Genomic DNA, 18,345 nt, shown 5'->3' with positions numbered 1-18,345 from the left:
GACTCCATTTCTGCCAATCAGAGCTTGGCCCCGCCCCCCAGCCCTATGGCCTGCATCTCCCGTGAGCCTCTTCGGCTGTCATTCTTCTAAAGGGAAACCCTTTCCCGCCGAAGAAACGATTAAACGACGAATCACCTGGGGTAGCGTCCATTACGTTCAGTCGATAGGCGGGACTTCCGCTTCCAGGGGACCCGTCAGTCAGGAGGCGGAAGTTGGTGCCGGCGGGAATGTTGTAGCGCGGCGCATTGCTGCACTCTCGCCGGGTTCTGCGTGGGCGCGCCCCCCTGCACAGCGGCGACCGGACAGCGAGGTTTCTCGAGGCTCCTCGCATTCCGCGTAAGTAAATAGGACTGGTGGCACCAGGAAAAGTGTTGCCCGAACGCCGGCCACGGGGCAGCGGCCTCGCACGGAATAGCGTGCGAGGGTTTCTCACTTCCCGTTGGGTTTCACCCACCTCACCCACGAGCAGGGACTCTTGGGACACCCTGACCCTTTCTCAGGGTGGCCTTGATCGCCTTCAGTATTAGCTCGGCTTCGCTCACGCTATGCTCCAGCCGCAGGAGACGCGAGTCCTTTACACCCGGCGTTTGCTTAGAGCTCGTGTCTTCGCTCAACAATAGTTCTCTACTTCCGCAACGCTGTTCGCGCCTTGGTTTGTTTTGCTTTGAGTCAGGGTCTGGCTGTGTAGCCCTTGTTGACCAGATACTCGCGGTTCTTCTGCCTTATCTTCCCGAGTGCTCGAATTACCGCTATGTGTGGTCACGTTTTTAAAGAGCGCTTTTGTTAAATTGGTTTTCCTCCCCTACCCCGAATGATTACTTGAATGAAACTCAAGGATCGAGGAGTTTGTCTTGTGATTTCGGCGTGGCCAAATACAAAACTTAATTTCTAAACGTAGAGATGAGCAGACTTGAGGTTGGAGAGGTGGCTCAACTGGTAAGAGCACTTGCTGCCCAAGCATTAGGGTCTGTGTTGGAATCTGCGGCATCCATGTCCGATGCCCAAGGTGTGGCTGTAGCGCCTGCACCCCAGAGCTGAGGGAAGGCAGAGACGGAGGATCGGTGAGGATGGCTGGCTGCCAGCCTAGCTCCCGGCTCAGTGAGAGACCCTGTTTTCAAGGGAACAGGGTGGAGAGTGACAGCACAAGGCATCCAATGCCTTTTTCTGGCCTTCTCACGCACGCTCCCCACTGGGCATACACCACACACACAAAGAAACCAGGAGTCCAAGTTCGCTTACTAGTTTTGTGACAGTTGGCCTTCACATATATAAAAATGCTCATTAAAAACATTGTTTTGGGAAACGTCTTACACAATGTATGGCGCAGTGTAGATACTTGTTAGGTTGGTTGGTTCTTTCTTTTCTTCTTTCTTTCACCAGCACAGCAAATGCTGGAATTTGTTTTTAAATGAACAGAGAATGATTTTTATAGAATTTTATTTTTCTTCCTAGCACTGATTATGTGGATACTTTCAAAAGGTTGATAGATTTGGTAAATACATCTTGATGATGTAAATTAAGAGTAATGCTAAATGTTGGTATTAAGAACTTCAAGACAAAAAAAAAATGTTCATTTAATGAAGTGCATGAGGAATTTGCAGCGCTAAATTTCTGATTTAAGTCTGTGCTTTTTATGTGTATCTTTCTAAAGAGACTAAGAAACCGAACTCAGCCCAGCTGTTCTTCACAATTTTGAGACTGGAATTTAAGGCCAGTGCATTTTATGTGTGCACATAAATTTTTTTACAGATGATTGTAAAGTCCTGATCAGTGGCCACTGAATATAATTGAAACAGAATAGGAAGATGGCAGCAAATCCTTCAGGACAAGGTAATGCATGCTGGGATTTCTGTTATTAGTAGGAACGTTCTCCCATACAGTAAATGTATTTGAAGTAGAGAAAATTCAGTATAGAGCAGTTACTGCATCCACAATTATGAATAGCCAAGTGGAATCTCCCCCCCCCATTTAAAATCAGCTTAACACTGTATCAGCAGCATATTTTTAATATTACTAATTCTTTATTTTAACCTGTTAAGATTAGTGATTCACATGGTAAACTTTTCTTCTTCCATTTGCCTTTGTATAGTGTGCATCTGTGTTATATGCATGCTTGCATGTGTGTGGGTGCATGTGTGGAGGGGCGGGCATGCGTGCATGTGGAGACTGGAGGTTAACATGGAGAATCATCGTCCAGCACTTTGCACCTAACTCATTGAGGCAGGGTCTCTCAGTCAAATCCATTGGCTACTCTTGCTAGCCAGCTTTTTCTAGGGCTCCCTCTCTGCCTTCCAAGGCTGAAATTACATAGCATATGTGTGGGCTCTAGGGATCTAAAGCCTGGTCCTCATGATTTAGGGAACAAGTGCTTGCTTAACCACTGAACCACCTCCCCAGCCCGCATCATAAACTATGTCATCTGGCATCTGTTTGCTTGCTTTTAAAACTGTTATCCAATAATAACCAGGCCTTTATCTTCATTGCTGTAAAACCTTCAATCATTTCACCTGTTACCTTCTTTAATTAAGTTAGATGCAAGTTGTTGTTAAGAAATTTTCAAAAAAAAATGTTTTACCGAAATGAAAATTTATTCAATGTTTTTAGCTTTTTGAGGGCTATCTATGTCTTGAACTTGTGGTATTCCTGCTTCAGCCTCTTAATTGCTAGGATTACAAGTATGTGCCAGATAGTCTCTCTCTTTCTCTCTCTCTTTGGAGACAAGATATGTATGTACTCTTGGCTGCCTGGAACATACTATGTAGACCAGGCTGGCCTCCGACATAGAGCTCTGCCTGCCTCCCTTGTGCTGGAATTAAAAGCATGTGCCACCACACCTGGCTTATGAAATGTAGTCTTTAGAAAGTATTAGCCAAGCCGGGCAGTGGTGGTGCACGCCTTTAATCCCAGCACTTGGGAGGCAGAGGCAGAGGCAGGTGGATTTCTGAGTTCGAGGCCAGCCTGGTCTACAGAGTGAGTTCCAGGACAGCCAGGGCTACACAGAGAGACCCTGTCTCAAAAAAACCAAAAGAAAAAAAAAAAAAAAAAGAAAGAAAGTATTAGCTATCATTTTGTAAGTATTTTTATGCTAATACTTGAAACAGGTCTCTTTCCATAGCAGGCCTGAACTGTTTAACTTTTAGGTATGTTTGATCAGGTAAATGTTGTATTTATGGTCTTTTAATTTCTTTTAAAAATTGAATTAGAACGGTTCAGATTAAAGTAATTTGTATCAGATCCTCGGTATTCCCCAACCTCTGCCAAAACGAGCCAAAATGAAAGCTAAGAGAAGTTCATTTAGGAAAGGAAAAAAAATGCTAAAAAAAAAAAAATAAAAAAAAAAAAACCCAAACAATTTACACAAAATAAATACTTTATAATCTATAAATATAAAATTTGCTGGTAACTTTTTTTTTTTTTCAGTTGTAGTAGGAGTAACTATTGTTAGTGCTACTTTTGGTTTGCTCATAGTCAGATCTACTATGAAGCATCCAAAATCTAAAGAGTAGTTAGTTGGAGAAGACATTTGACTTTCATTACTCTGTTAGGAATTCTGTTGGTATTACGGAGCTGCTGCTGTTGGACACCAGCAGAGGGAGTCTGTGTTGTGTTCTATAGACTTGCAGATCCTCAGTGAAAAGTTAAAAAAATAATATTTGTTGATGTTCATTTATTTATTTTGAGATAGGATCTTATTGTATAGACCTGGCTGGCCCAGGGTTTTTGTTTTGTTTTGTTTGGTTTGGTTTTTTTGGTTTCTTCATTTTTGTTTTTCAAGACAGGGTTTCTCCATGTTGCTCTGGCTGTCCTGGAATTCACTCTGTAGACGAGGGTGGCCTCAAATTCATGAGGATTTGCCTGTCTGTGTATCCTGAGTGCTGGGACCACCACCCTCCGGCTAGCCTGGAACTCTTATTTTACGTGTTTGAATGTTTTGCCTGTATTGTCTATATACTACGTGCATGCAGTATCCTTGGGGGCTAGAAGATCGCAAGTCCCCTGGGACTGAAGTTACAGCTGTGACCACCATGTGGGTGCTGGAAATCAAACCTGGGTCTTCTGAAACAGCAACCACTGCTCCTGATTGCTGAGCCATCTCTGCAGCTCCTCAATACAAATTTTAAATCCTTAATGTATTTTTCCACCTTTAGTATACCATCTGTATTTCTCAATTGTTTATTTGTATAGAAATTAGATGGAGGTTGATGGGTGCCTCAGTTACTCTTTTTTTTTTTTTTTTTGAGACATGGTTTCTCTGTGCAGCCCTGGCTGTCCTGGAACTCACTCTGTAGACCAGGCTGGCCTCAAGCTCAGAAATCCGCCTGCCTCTGCCTCTGCCTCTGCCTCTGCCTCTGCCTCCCAAGTGCTGGGATCAAAGGTGTGCGCCACCACTGCCCAGCTCGGTTACTCTTGAACAGTAACAAAAAGAAACATGATTTTTTTAAAAAGTGTTAGTATATGCCTTATAATTCATTAATGTCTCTGGTGCAGGGGCCAAATATCCATTGTGTTTACTTAAGTAATTATTAGCTTCATTGCATTAGGAGAGCTTAGAAGGTAGTTAAGCACATTGGGGAGATTTGTGAGAATAGGTAAGAAGCAGTTAAATCATAAGGGATCCAGCTAATCAGTTTGATCTGTTGATGGATTCAGAATTCAAAAGACTGTTAGGAGGTAGTGCATCTGTGTAAGGATGGGATGTGACTGGAGGAATTGAGTTTGGGGTCGGGAGGGCTTTGAACATCTCGGCCCTGTTCTGTCTGCTTTCCAGCTGCTGTGATGTAAACAGCCTCTGCCATATACTCTTGCCATCAGGAAATTATGCCTCACCTCAAGCCCAAAATAATGGAGTCAGCCAGCCATGCACCAAAGCCTCTGAAACAGTGCCAAATTAAATCACTTATATTTTTGTTTTCTCAGATATTAATACTTTTTTAAATGTTTTAAAATTTAGGGACTAGAGAGATGTCAGTGGCTAAGAGTAGTGGCTGCTCTTTCAGAAGTCCTGGGCTCAATTCCCAGCACCCATGTGGCAGCTCATAATTGTCTGTAATTCCAGTTTCATGGGATTGGATACCCTCACGGCTTCCTCAGGCACCAGGCACACATGTGGCACACAGACAGACATGCAGGCAGAATGCTTACACACATAATACCTTTTTATTATAGTTGATCTGTGTATGCCTGTGTGTGTGTGTGTAAGTGTGTGTGTAAGTCAGGAGACAATTTGCTGGGGTTGGTTCTCTTTCCACCGTGTGGAAGAGAGCAAACTGGGGTTCTCAGGCTTGTCAGCAAGCACCTTAGACCAGCTGGAGTTCCTCAAATGGTTTAGGATAGTGAAAAAGAAAAGAAAAAATACCCATCTTTAGACTAGTAGTCTTCATAGTATACTAGTAATCAGGATTTCTAAATTTGATGAGCTTTTGACAGTCACTAGAGTCCTACTTTTCATAATCCAGTGTAGTGTGGACCATTTGCTGGTGGTTCTCAATAATTCTGATTCATAAGCTGATAAGTTGTAACATCTTGAGAAGTTTATCCTTTTTTTGGAGAAATTTGATATGCAGAGACAGACCATCAAACTAGGATTTGGCTAAGGTACCATTTCTGTATCCTTTGTTTTTAGATTATATACATGCAATGTATATATGTGTAAGCATGTAGGCCCTGGAGGTCATGTGGAGGTCAGAAGGCAACTTTATCTCATCTCTCTTTCTCCCTTTTTTGTGGGCCTCAGTGTTGAACCCAGGTTGCCAGGGCTGTGTGGCAAGCAAGCACCTTTTCCTATTGAAGAATCGAGCCTGCCTCCCGATTTCTATACCTTGAATGGTGTCTCAGTTCTCCCGTATTGGTAAAGGTGGCAGCCAGATCAGTCCACCTTGATGTCAGAGAGCCTGTGTAATACATAGGAAAGGAATGGAAACTCATTTCATAGTTTCTTGGAATAGTGGTAATGGGAAGACCTGGAGAGCAGGTGGCCATTGTTGACTTGGGGTCACTCTAGGTGCTCTCTTGGCATGGCTCCTAGGAACCATCCTGTTTGGCCTTTACTTAATTCTGAGGTTTAGCAAAGGGAGCAAAGGGATCCTTCAGGCTTGTATTTTAAGATGTGCCACCTCTCAAGTATCATTGATGTATTCCAGTAAGTCAGGACATTTTCTCTTTTTAAAAGATTTATTTATTTTTATTTATATGAGTACACTGTAGCTGTCTTGAGACACACACCAGAAGAAGGCATCAGATCCCATTACAGATGGTTGTGAGCCACCATGTGGTTACTAGGAATTGAAAGGAAATTTCTCTTAAAAGTTTTTGCATTTGTACCTTTAGATCCAGAGCTGGGCCCTGGTGGCACATGCCTTTAATTCCAGCACTTTGCTGTACTGTATCGTTGTGAGAGTATGCAGCTGGAGGAGAGCCATTAGCATTCACATTATTTTTTTTAAAGTCCTGGTTTTGTTTCGTATGTAATAGTGTTTTTGCCTGAACATATGTCGGTGTGAGGGTGTTGGATCTACTGAAGTAGAATTATAGACGGTTGTGAGCTTCCCTGTGGGTGGTGGGAATTGAATCCAGGTTTTTTGGCCCGTGTTCTAACCACTGAGCCCCTAACAGTTGTGTAAAAGCAGTACAATAACTGTAATTGAGAAGTGGGTTATTGGGGCTGGAGAAGTGAGTCAGCAGTTAAGAGCACTTACTGCTCTTCCAAACTCTTTTAAATGTGAGAATAAAACTGAAATTTGATGAGACCCATATACTCAGGGCTGAATTCCATGCACAGCACCTAATGAAAACAGGCATGTGTTAATCAGGCAAGAATAAGAACACTACTACAAATTTGAGCCAAATTTGAAGCAAGCTTTAATTAAATGCTGGCTAGAATGATGGACTCTGGCCAGGTCCATTCTGGGTTTTCCAGAAAATGGCCACAAGCTATGTTGGCCAGGTGCTTACAAGAGCAAACCAATAAGAGCACATACTTCCTGCCTTTGTCCAGTGAGATGCAAGCATGCATCCTGACTATGTACCTCCCACCTAGGTGTGATCAAGCATATCTGGTGCAGTTGAGTTAACTGGACTTGCTTAGGGAAATGAAAACATGTGGCTTATTATATGTACAATAGCCTCCAGCACCTCAGGAACCATCTGTCCTTGGGCAGGGGCTTACAGGTTAGAGGCAAAGTTTGATGGATCAGTAAATTAAAACCTAAAACATAATTTTGGTTTTCACATGTGGTGGCTTTTATTTGTATTCTCAGCACTTGGGAGGTGGAGTCAGGAAGATCAAAATTGCAAGACCATCTTCAGCTACTAGAAAAAAGAAATTATTACATAAACAAACTTAGTTTTTTCTTGTTTGTTTTGCGATGCCTTGCTGGGTGGCTTTAAACTGAAAGTATAGACCAGGCTAACTTCCAGGTTGTGGCAACGTGGCCCTGCCTTCAAGTGCTGGGGTTTCAGTATTATTACTATGCCTAGCTCAAAAGTGTCAACTGTTACAGTCTTTAAGTTTTCATTACATTTGAACAATGTATAAACTTGGTATTTCTTTTATTTGAAAGCATTCTGGAAGCCGGGCAGTGGTGGTGCACACCTTTAATCCCAGCACTTGGGAGGCAGAGGCAGGCGGATTTCTGAGTTCCAGGCCAGCCTGGTCTACAGAGTGAGTTCCAGGACAGCCAGAGCTATACAGAGAAAAAAAAAAAAGAAAGAAAAGAAAAAAGAAAGAAAGAAAGCATTCTGTAGCATTATATATGATTATGAAGCAATAATTTAAAAGGCAAAGCAAAAATCATTTCAAAATTTTTCTAAGAAGAAACATTCAGTGCTAGAAATGAGCTTATTTTTAAAATATTAGTTGTCATATAGTGTAGACCCTCCACAAATAAAAGCGCCTGGGAATTTCAAAAGCCTAATAGTTGAGTAACCTAACAGTTACTTAAGCTGTAATTCGGGGAATCTCCTGTTGTCTCTCTCCCTCTCCCTGTCTTTCTCCCTCTTCCAGTCTCTGTTTATTTTTAGCTTATGCGGGCTTAGAACTCATTCATTACTAGTAGTCCAGGTTGGCCTCGAATTCCTAGCAGTTTTCCTGTTGGAGCTCTTGGGCTGGGGTTATTGGTGTGTGTCATCATACCTGGTTGACTGTTCTCTTCTTAATATTTGAATCGATAGTCAGATTAGCCTAAACTGTTTTTGTTTTGTCTTTTAAAGTCAACTTTGTGCTTTTTTTTTTTCCCTTGTAACAGGGTCTGATGTAGCTCAGGCTGGCCTCAAAAACCTTACTATGCAGCTGAAGATAGCCTTGAACTCCTGATCCTGCTGCTTCTGCATCCAAAATTAGAGTGCCCTCAAAGTGTGGGTTGGGTGACCATACCCAGCTCTGTAGTGTGTCTTCACTGTGGAAGTTACTCCATACTCAATGACATCATTAGCTGCTTTGCTCTTGTATGACCAAGCAATGACTGACACTGGAGTAGAACAGCACAGATTCCAGCTACATACAGAACTAGTCGATTCTGATCCCACTATACTTGGGATAAGCTCACCTTACCTGGGAAAGAGAAAGGGGCATTTCAGTGACATGACAGTTGATGTTGATGTCCTGTTTTCCTAAGGGAGCATGTCAGGAGGAAAGGAGTTTAGAGTTAGGATGAAGAATTGTCTGGAAGGCTCATAAAACCATCTTTTTAGAAATGTCAGAATGTACTGCCCTGGTCAGCTGTTCAGAAGGACTCTGCTGTCACTAGAATTTGGTGGTATAACAGGAGCAGAGACAGAAACTGGGAGAGGATAAATTGCTAAAGTGGATATAGCATAGACATATTTTCTCAACCTTCTGGCCATAGCCAGGTTGCTGGTGCCTGGTTAAATTTAGAACTGCTAGTTAGAGCCATGTCTGCTTAGGCCAGCATCTATATGCCATCCTAACCAGTCTCTCCTCTCTGGGATGTTTCCACCAGCTAGTTCTCTCTAAATTAGTGTAAAAGTCTCACGCTCCCTCAGATGGGTATTTCAGTGTGCTTAGGTCTACTCTGCTTGAAAACGCTCTCATTCTATAGTCCAGTCTCTGGAGCTCTAATTGTCTCCTCGGTAGCCTTGGTGGGTTTGTTGTGCTTTGTTTTTCTAGCTAGGGATCATCAGCTGCAGATACCTAAGGACATACAAACAAGTCTGCTCAGCATTATAGAGCTTGAGAATGGCCTGCTAGAGGGAGAATATTCCTTTTGGTTCTGGTCTTTGCTGCTGTGGGGGCACACATCCCTTGTTAGCAGATCACGAGATAGGCTTGCAGCGAGAGGCTAGAGATCTGAGAATTTAGAGCAGAGTCCTTCACTGTTGACATGCTGGCATTTAATTTGGATTTGTTTTGTTTTTGAAACAAGGTTTCTCTGTGTAGCCTTGGATGTCCTTAAACTCACTCTGTAGAGCAGGCTGGCCTTGAACACAGATCCACCTGCTTCTGCCTCCTGAGTGCTGGGATCAAAGGCATGTGCCACCACAGCCCAGCTTTAATTTGGATTCTTAAAAGTTTAGCTGCCTGCTGCCTGCTTCAGGACACTTTGTAAAAGTGCTGAGATCTTATCTAAGTTTGAAGCTTAGAATCAAGTTAAATACTAAATATTTGATAAAAGGAGGTGTCTATATCCCATAATTTGTACTCTACTTCTTTGGATTGCTTTCTGGCCACTTGCAATTCTTTGGCTGTTTCTTAAAAAAAAAATAGTATCATTTCTGAATGAAAGTAGCTGAGAATTTGATCTGACTGTACATAATAATTTTTTTTATGAATGAGTTCTGTGCAATATATTCATTGGGTCCCCAAATTTTGTCCAAAATAAATGCTGTAACCCATACCTTGGTGAGCAAAATTATTTAGATCAGAATCTTGGTGCTGAGATTGTAGTTAGTGGTAGAATGTTTGCCTGGTATATCCAAGGCCTAAGTCCTACAACCACTAGATAGATGATAGATGATAGATAGATAGATAGATAGATAGATAGATGATAGATAGATAAGATGAATGACTCTTAAAAGTCCTCATTCATTTTTATTTTGCTATGTACCCATCTACTATGTTCTTGGTTTTGTTTGTTTTGTTTTTATTTTGTGTGTGGGAGGGGTGTTTTTTTTTAAAGCATGTTTGGGTGTTTTGCTTACAGTATGTCTGTGCACCATAAGCATGTCTGGTGCCTACAGAAGTTAGAAGATGGCACCCAATGCTCTGGGACTGGAGTAAGTGTGTTGTGAGCTTCCACGTGGGTGCTGAGGAACCCAGGTCCTCTTGAGAGCAGCCAGTACTCCTGTGAGCCATCTCAGCGCACCCGTACTCACAGCTGTCCACCTGTCTCGGTCTCCTGAGGACATTGGAATTAAAGGTGTATGCTGCCATTACTGGGCTTTTGGGTTTTTGTTGTTTCTAAGTCAGGGTGTCATGTACTCCAGACTGGCCTGGAATGGGCTGCATAGTAAAAGGTGATGACTGTGAACTTCAGACATAGCCGTGCACCACCACAGCTGCTTCATACTATATTGGAGGCTGAACCCAGGCTTTTGTGCATGTTTAGCAAACACTACCAACTGACCTATTGGGTTTTTTGTTTTAAGAGATAGGGTCTAATGTAGCCCAGGCTGGCCTTGAACTCCACCTCTCAAGAGGTGGGATTATAGGTGTGTGCCACCAAGTCTGGTAGTGTTTTATGCTCTTAAAGTTGCTGGAAATGGCCAGTAGGAAGAAAGAACTTACTGGCGATTGTATGACCATGTTAGAGAATAGGAATTTTGCTTTCTGGTTTCTACATGGCCCAGCTCTAAAATGCTTCTAATTCTCCCTCTTTTCTTCTTTAGGTTTTCAAAATAAAAATAGAGTTGCAATTTTGGCTGAACTGGACAAAGAGAAAAGAAAATTACTTATGCAGAACCAATCTTCAGCAAGTCACCCTGGAGCTAGGTATTGACTGTTCTTTGGAAATACCATTCTTAAACATCCTTACAGGGAAAAGTGCTGCCTCAAGCTCTTTGGAGGTCCTGTTATGTCAGAATTAGGTCTACACTCTAAGCTTCCCCTTACTTAAACACTCCTAACTGTGCTCATCTTCTGCTCATTCCCATTACATCATGGGAATAAAATAAAATAAAACCTTTTTAAAAGAGTACATAATGAAAACTCTAAGATTCAGTGTAAATCCATAGAGGCTTAGGGTTTAGCTCAGTGGTTCAGTCTGCTGAGTGTGCTGAGGCCTAGGGTGTGATTTCTAGTACCACAGATTAAAGAACAAAACATGATATCTCTTCAGATTTATTATATAGCATGGTGATCAGTTAATAATTATGTGTAGCTGAAAATTACAGAGATCCTGTATCTATCTCATAATAAAAATAGTGGCATATGACGTGATGGATAGGTTATTCAGTTTGATTTTATAATTTTAGTGTATATAGGTATCAAAATATGTACAATTTTATATGTAAGTTGAACCTCAATTTTTAAAAGTAATTTACTATAATAAAAATGTGCCAATCTAATAAATCCCCTTATATAACTATTTAAAAAAAAGAAAGAAAGTATCTCTGTGTTGGTAGCCAAGTAACCAAGATTTCCATTTTAGCCTCTCCCTCTCCAGACCCTCTCTTAGTAAGGACTTCCGGGACCACGCTGAGCAACAGCACATCGCAGCCCAGCAGAAAGCCGCTCTGCAGGTGAGCACAGGGATCCGACGGTCTGCTCGCCTTGGCCACTTCGAGGGTCAGGAAGCCAGCAGAGCAGTGACTGTGTATCTCAGTGGAGCAATATCCATAAACTTGTTCCACATATAATTGTGGTGGTTTGCCAATGTTCACTCACGCCCATGGGGATTGAAGGACTGGTACAGTAATGATGAAAGTATCTTTTATGGTGTTAATGCAGTCATGATGGATCCTCTGCTCTGAGATTGCCAAGGGATTTCTTGTTCACAAAATATTTGGACAGAATGATCTTGAAAATTGAACTGGCTAGTTTAATAAATAGCACCATAAGTATTTTCAGATTTGTCACGGTATTACTTTATGTGATTGTCTTCCTGGGTTACTATTTGGGTATTTTTTAATGATCTGCAATGTTTGTATGGGATAAGCTCTTACTGTCATGCTGTAAGTGATGTCCCAGCTTGGAAACAAAGTAATCATTTTAGTATTACATTCATCTTATACAACTGGGATTCTCAGAGATCTTGGATGAAACACCTTTTTTTTTTGGGTAGATTATCTGTGTAACTCTTGTAATATCAGCACTTCAAGGGTGGACCTAGGAGGTTCTTTCTTGAGTTCTAGGCCAGCTTAGGCTATGTAGCAAAACCCTATATCATAAAACTTAAAAAATAAAAATTTGAAAGGTCTAGTGAAATTGCCTTTGCTTTTAGGGAGAATCCCATTATTGGAAAGGACATTATAAAGATTCTCTCTCACTTCAAATGACTAAAAAGAGCCTTTTTTTAAAATTGAGAGGTAAACTACTGATAGTAATTTCTTTATTTACTGATAGGAAGTTCCTTTCCAGCGCTGCCTCAGCGTTGGTGGGTTTCAGTCATCGGTGTCACTGTTCTCGTCCCTTCCCAGGCTGCTCCTCTCTCCCAGGCTTTTTGTCTCATGACCTTTGCTGCTATTTCTCCTGACACCAAAGAACAAAGCCGTCATGACTGCTGTTGGGAGAGAGCCCCATAGAGACAGATAAAGAGGCTGCTAAAGGCCTGCCTGGTGTGTAATCTGAATGGTGTTACTGTCTGTCTGTGTAAACAAAGTTAGCATGAATGCTGGTTTATGAGTAAACCAGATCTTAGGAATGCAGAATGCAGAAGGAATTTTAATGCCTTGGTTTTAAAAAAAAAATGTGACTTAATAACTTAATTGGGTTTTTTTGTTGGTTTTTTTTTTCCCTGTATTTTGTTTTTATCTTTCTCAGCATGCTCATGCACACTCATCTGGATACTTCATAACTCAAGACTCTGCATTTGGGAATCTTATTCTCCCCGTTTTACCTCGCCTTGACCCCGAATGAAGAAAGTGTCTGTGATAAAGGGACTTTGTAATATCAAATGTCAAAGTTCTCACTCAGCTCTATACAAACTCTGACTTTGAGAACTTTGGAGAACTTAGCTTTTGTTTCTTTAAAGAAAGGAATAAGTAAGTGAGGGGAAAGAAAAAGGAGCTGGGCGCCGAGACTCCGGGACGTGGTGGCAGCGGAGGACCTGGCTGTGCTGGCCGAGACTGACGACTTTGCATTGCCATTGGACTGACTTCCCTCCCTCAGACTCGGAATCGCGTAGTCTCCTGAACTCTGCATCACCTTCAACAAGTTGGGCTAAACAATCACTCGGGAAGCCCTGGGCTTGACCCCATCACCGCAGACAAGCTCTGACGGCACACGCCTGTGGTCTCAGCACACAGGATCAGAGCAGAAGATCAGGAGTTCAAGGCCATCCTTGCCTAGGTAGTGATTTTGAGACCAGTCTGAGGTATATGAGACTGCGCCTCAAAAAACAACCAAAAACAAACAAAAGAGCCATTAATAGTCCTAACTTTAAAGAAATGGGGATGCTTTTTAAAAATGTGAAGAATAGGCTTACATACTTCTTTGTGGTTTCTTGTGTTAAGAAACAAACTATCTAGAAATAGGCCTAAGCTAATAACTAGTTCTCCTACTCTGAATTTTAAAAGAAAACTCCAAGTCAGACTAAATGACCAACCAGTCTTAAATCTTTTTCAAGTACATGCTACTATGATAGCAAACAGATGACGTGACTAAATACTGTTATGACGCAGCTCAGGTAATACGGCAGCTGTGAACGCATGGGTCTTCACTTCATGTTGCTACAGAAGTGTGTGCCTGAGTGGGCTTTTTTTTTCTTTTTTTTCTTTTTTATCTAATTGAGAACTTAAAATTAGGCAAATTAAGGCCTTTTAAATCATTTTAAATAAGGTTAAGCAAGTTGCTCAACAGAGCCAAACTTTGACAAGAACTGAGGTGCTTACTTACATATGTACCTCCCACTACCCCCCCCTTTGCCCTGTAGAATTAGAATTTGATTAAAGTGTGAAAAGTATAATACCTTACACAAAAATGTCATGATTAAAATTATATTTTATAAGGGAGTTATTTTGTAAGGATCTTGTCATTTTCTGTTCCCGTGGATTGAACTTAGAACTTTAAAGATTACAGATCGAGCCTCATCACCCTGTGTAACTGCCTGCATCTACATCTTCTCTGCTGCTGGGGAGTTTAAACATTTTCAGTTGGGTCAGTCTTCAGCCATAGTTGTCCTCCCTTCTGATGGTTTCCTGTGGGTGTTTTCACCAACCACATAGCACCGTCCGGCTCAGTGTGAACGAAGCAGTTGTAAACAGCCTTAGGAGCTTGACCTGATTCTCCATTGAATAAGATGGAACCATCCCAGTTACCACACTGCTCCCTTGTGTCTGCTGCTGACCCAGGGACCCTCTCGCTCCTGTCCTTCCAGAAGCCCATCCAGCTTCTCTCTGAGTAGTCTTCATTTTCTTGAATTCGATAAGTTTCTGTTGAGTGTGACCCTTGACATACTGACATGGTTCTAAGTCTATCTACTGATGTTAGGAAGATAAAACTTGTGTATAGGTTTTCCATTGTCGAAGCCTTTGCCTGCTACGGGACTCTGTAATCTAGGTGCTTGTTTTCCTTTCCTGTGTCAGATAAAACGCCCTGATGGAAACAACTTAAGGGAGAAAGGGCTTATCTAGACTCACACTGAGACACAGTCCATCATGGTCTGGAAGGTCGAGGCAGAGGAGCAGTTGGTCACATCCCATTCCAGTCAAGAGTTAGAGAACAGAGAATGGATGCTACTGCGCTCTACATAGACCAGTGTTCTAGCTGGGAAGTGGTGCCTCTCAACAATGGGTGGAGCTTCTACCTCAGTTAATACTGTCAGAGTCATTCCCCAACACATTCCCAGAGGTTCATCTCAGTGGTTCTAGATGTTGTCCTGCTGACAGTACCATCCCACTAACTAGGACTTTGCAGTGGTCTGCTGTGGGTAGCACTCGTTTCCGTGAGTATCTATAAATACCTGTTCTGGTGTGTACTGTGTTCGAGGGACACAGTAAAAAGGTGACAGAGACCTGCATATGGGGAGGTGACATTGTTGAGGATCCCACTCTGCCGTTCAAGTTGTTATGAACTAAGCAGTTATGGCACAAGACAGGAATCTTGGAGTACACTGCAGTCTGAGTAGGGTTAGAAATCTGTAGATGATGAAGGGACACCCAGACAATGGTCACATTTCCAGTTAACCAGTGTGGTGGTTCATGCCTGTAAACCTAGCACTCAGGTAAGGCAGGAGAATCACTGTGAGTTCAAGGCCAGCCCGGACTACAGAGAGACCCCAGCCCCCTCCCAAAGAAGTATGAAAAAGAATGAGTTTCAGGAATGAAACTGTAGTGTTAAGTTAGCACCAAACTCAGTTGAGGCCCTGAGTGGAGCTCCAGTGTTGGGATCCTGGTGGGTGATGCATGCCATGCCCTCTATGACATGGGGACTGCACCAAGCAGTGGTGGCACACACTTAATCCCAGAGCGCAGGAGGCCAGCCTGGTATACAGAGTGAGTTCAAGGACAGCCAGGACTACACAGAGAAACTCTGTCTCAAAAACAAACAAAAAATAGGAACAGCAACACAACTGACTATTGTCATACTAATTTAGGCAAGTATTTTTTAAAGTACAAATGTCAGCCTGTTTATGAGCTGAGAAGGCAGCTTAATGGTTTAATACATTGTATCAGCATTAAATAAAAAAATAGAAAAAGCAAACAGTGTACTGCATATGTTAATAGGTATGTTAATTTCAAATGTTCTGTGGCTGTGTATGTATTTAGTCTACAGTCTACTCTAGTTTACACATCGTCAAGAGCAGAGTTTGGTTTTCCTCCCTCTGGTCCTTAGTTCATCAGTGTGCCCCATCTAGAATAATACCAGGTATGTGTGGTAATTATACCTACTGTTGAATGAGTGAATCTAAGAGCACACCCAACCTTGGTTGCCACATAAGAATTTTCCTCTGACTCATCTTACATAGGGTCTCCCACTGAATCTGAAGCTCACTGACTTTGCTAGACTGGCTGGCCAGGAGGTCCCAGGGACCTACCCCTCTTCAGTACTGGGATTATAGGCACCAAATAATTGAAATGATAGTATTTTTATGATGCCAGAATGAAACCAGAATGGCTCAGTAGTTTTAAAGGCAGGCATGGGGTTTTGTTTTGTTTTTTTCAAGAATTATTTATTTTAGGTATATAAGTACACTGTAGCTGTCCTCAGATCCAACAGAAGAGGGCATCAGATCCCATTACAGATGGTTGTGAGCCACCATGTGGTTGCTGGGAATTGAACTCAGGACCTCTGGAAGAACAGTCAGTGCTCTTAACCACTGAGCCATCTCTCCAGCCCCACGCATGGTTTTTTTATTCATCCTACCACTGAATCAGTGAGGGATTTTATTAAGTCATCTCATTCTTTGCTTTGGCAGGAGAGAGTCAGCCTCATGAGTTCAAAGCCTAGTTAGGCAAGGGCTTTGCCAAGATATGGTTCTGAGAACAGAAGATGAACAGAATGGGAATTGATAACTTGATTCAGCCCCACCAACAGATTCTCAGCGGGGAACACAAAGTCCTATTGCAACAGTGTTAGTGTCAACTAGTTACGAATGCCTTACCTATTCATCAGCATTGTAGTGCCACACAGTGCATACCCTTGGTGGTTCTCCCTTCCTCCCTCCCTCCCTCTCACCCTCCCTCCCTCTGTTTCCACCCCTCCTCTGGTAAGAACAAATAAAGAATGAACATGGACCGTGAGGCGGGGAACACAGTCATTGTACTGTTCTATCTAACCATGTCGGGCGGAAACGTATACTCTAGTGCTAGTGATTCTAGTGAGAGAACTGAGGACATGCGCGTGTCGGGACAGAAGAAGGCTGTATCAGAGAACAGCATTTGAACTTCACTTATAAGATGGAACATTCTCAAACAGAAAAAAAACGGTATTCAAAACAAAGCAAATGTCTCCATGGAGGCAGGAGGATGTCAGCTATAGGGGTCATCATGGATCAACCAAAGTACAATTTACCTGGAAAGTGGATTCTAATATTTTAGAAATGACTCTTAGGTGGACTGGGGTTATAGTTCATCTGGAGAGCATATTATACAGGAAGTCTAAAATTCCATCCCCAGCACTGATACTTAGAAAATAAACCTGAGTCTAGGAGGGATTCATACTTGAATTCTGGGGTGAGCCCCTTGGTATAAGCTGGGAGCCTGAACATTTAGGGGCATAGTCAGGTAAAGAGATGAATAGATTTGGCCCTCATCCGCTCTTAGAAAAAGTAAGCTTGGGAAACACCAGCGGAACATGAATATTCGGCTCTGCTCCTATCGCTGACCTTGCTTTGGACTCTTCCCAAATTGCTTTTAGCTCTCCTCCCTTATCTACCTGTATTTTCTTCAGGTTTCTTCTTTAGGTCTGTCTCCAAGAACTTCTAAAAGAAAAGGCCAGATACCATCAAAGGGTGTTGATTTAGTGTTCACCTAGCTCTTCTTCCTGTTACGTTCGTTCTTCCTAACAGTCATATTTTTATTGGTTTCCTTGTATGGGAGCTGACTCAGCCACATCTGCAGACGTGGGCCTTACATGCTACACAAACCAGTGTTAACTCCCCATTGCCAAGTACCAGTTGGGTCAGTCTGCCTGAGCCAGTTCTCATGTTCCCAGCACACAGAACTGGTTCAGATGACACTCAGGAGAGTCTGCTGGGGTTTTAGAAAAATTAGATTTTCTCATCTGAGAAAATTTCCAAGAGGAATGCTCTTCAGATGGATAAAAGGAAGTGTTGCTGTTGACCGCCAGGTGGCCATGGTGTGGAACCAAACTTAGGAATGAAGGCACCGCCCTAAATGGCAGAGCAGGGAGAACAACTTCATCAGTGACATTCATGGGCCCGTCACTGCCATGACTTAGTTAAATACCCCAAGATTCTGGCCTCCCTTCTACAATGTCCAATTTGAGACGTGATGAATCCTCATTAAGTTGGATTTAGATTGGGGTCTGGTTTTTGTTGTCACTTGTCTTACAAAGATCTTAATTCAGAGTATTTACTTGCTAGATGGGGTATGGGAACTCAGAACTCTAGTTTTTGATTTTTTGTTTTTGTTTTTGTTTTTACCACACAATGCTGCTTCAGCCTACGTTAGTCTGCTGTTTTTCATAGCCATAGAAATTGTTGGCTTATTTCTGTCACCCTTGCAGCTCAGCCTCCACTGCACCTGCCACCCTTCCATGGCACCTTTCCT

At 42.3% G+C, this 18,345-nt stretch overlaps 1 protein-coding gene across 2 annotated transcripts; it reads left to right on the top strand.

Moving 5' to 3' along the window:
* The first annotated feature begins 223 nt into the window (after window positions 1-223).
* On the top strand, window positions 224-15,814 carry Inip (INTS3 and NABP interacting protein). 2 transcript variants are annotated; one of them, XM_028779952.1, is made up of 5 exons: window positions 280-336; window positions 1,750-1,830; window positions 10,843-10,945; window positions 11,604-11,694; window positions 12,935-15,814. In XM_028779952.1, exons 2-5 carry the CDS (start codon window positions 1,806-1,808, stop codon window positions 13,028-13,030), a joined length of 315 nt encoding a protein of 104 aa, XP_028635785.1. In that variant the 5' UTR covers window positions 280-336; window positions 1,750-1,805; the 3' UTR covers window positions 13,031-15,814. The 2 variants fall into 2 exon arrangements, with proteins under 2 accessions (XP_028635786.1, XP_028635785.1); XM_028779953.1 differs by lacking the exon at window positions 1,750-1,830 and having other exon boundaries at window positions 224-336.
* Window positions 15,815-18,345: the final 2,531 nt, after the last annotated feature.

Source organism: Grammomys surdaster, unplaced genomic scaffold, assembly GCF_004785775.1.
Source record: "Grammomys surdaster isolate TR1022 unplaced genomic scaffold, NIH_TR_1.0 363, whole genome shotgun sequence".
Taxonomy (NCBI): domain Eukaryota; kingdom Metazoa; phylum Chordata; class Mammalia; order Rodentia; family Muridae; genus Grammomys; species Grammomys surdaster.
This window is presented reverse-complemented; position numbering and strand designations above follow the sequence as displayed.

Coding starts and splice junctions, on each gene's coding strand:
- Inip (XM_028779952.1), top strand. CDS start 1,806: ATGGCAGCAAATCCTTCAGGACAAG. Junction 1,831..10,842: donor AGCAAATCCTTCAGGACAAG/GTAATGCATGCT, acceptor TTTCTTCTTTAG/GTTTTCAAAATAAAAATAGA. Junction 10,946..11,603: donor GCAAGTCACCCTGGAGCTAG/GTATTGACTGTT, acceptor TTTCCATTTTAG/CCTCTCCCTCTCCAGACCCT.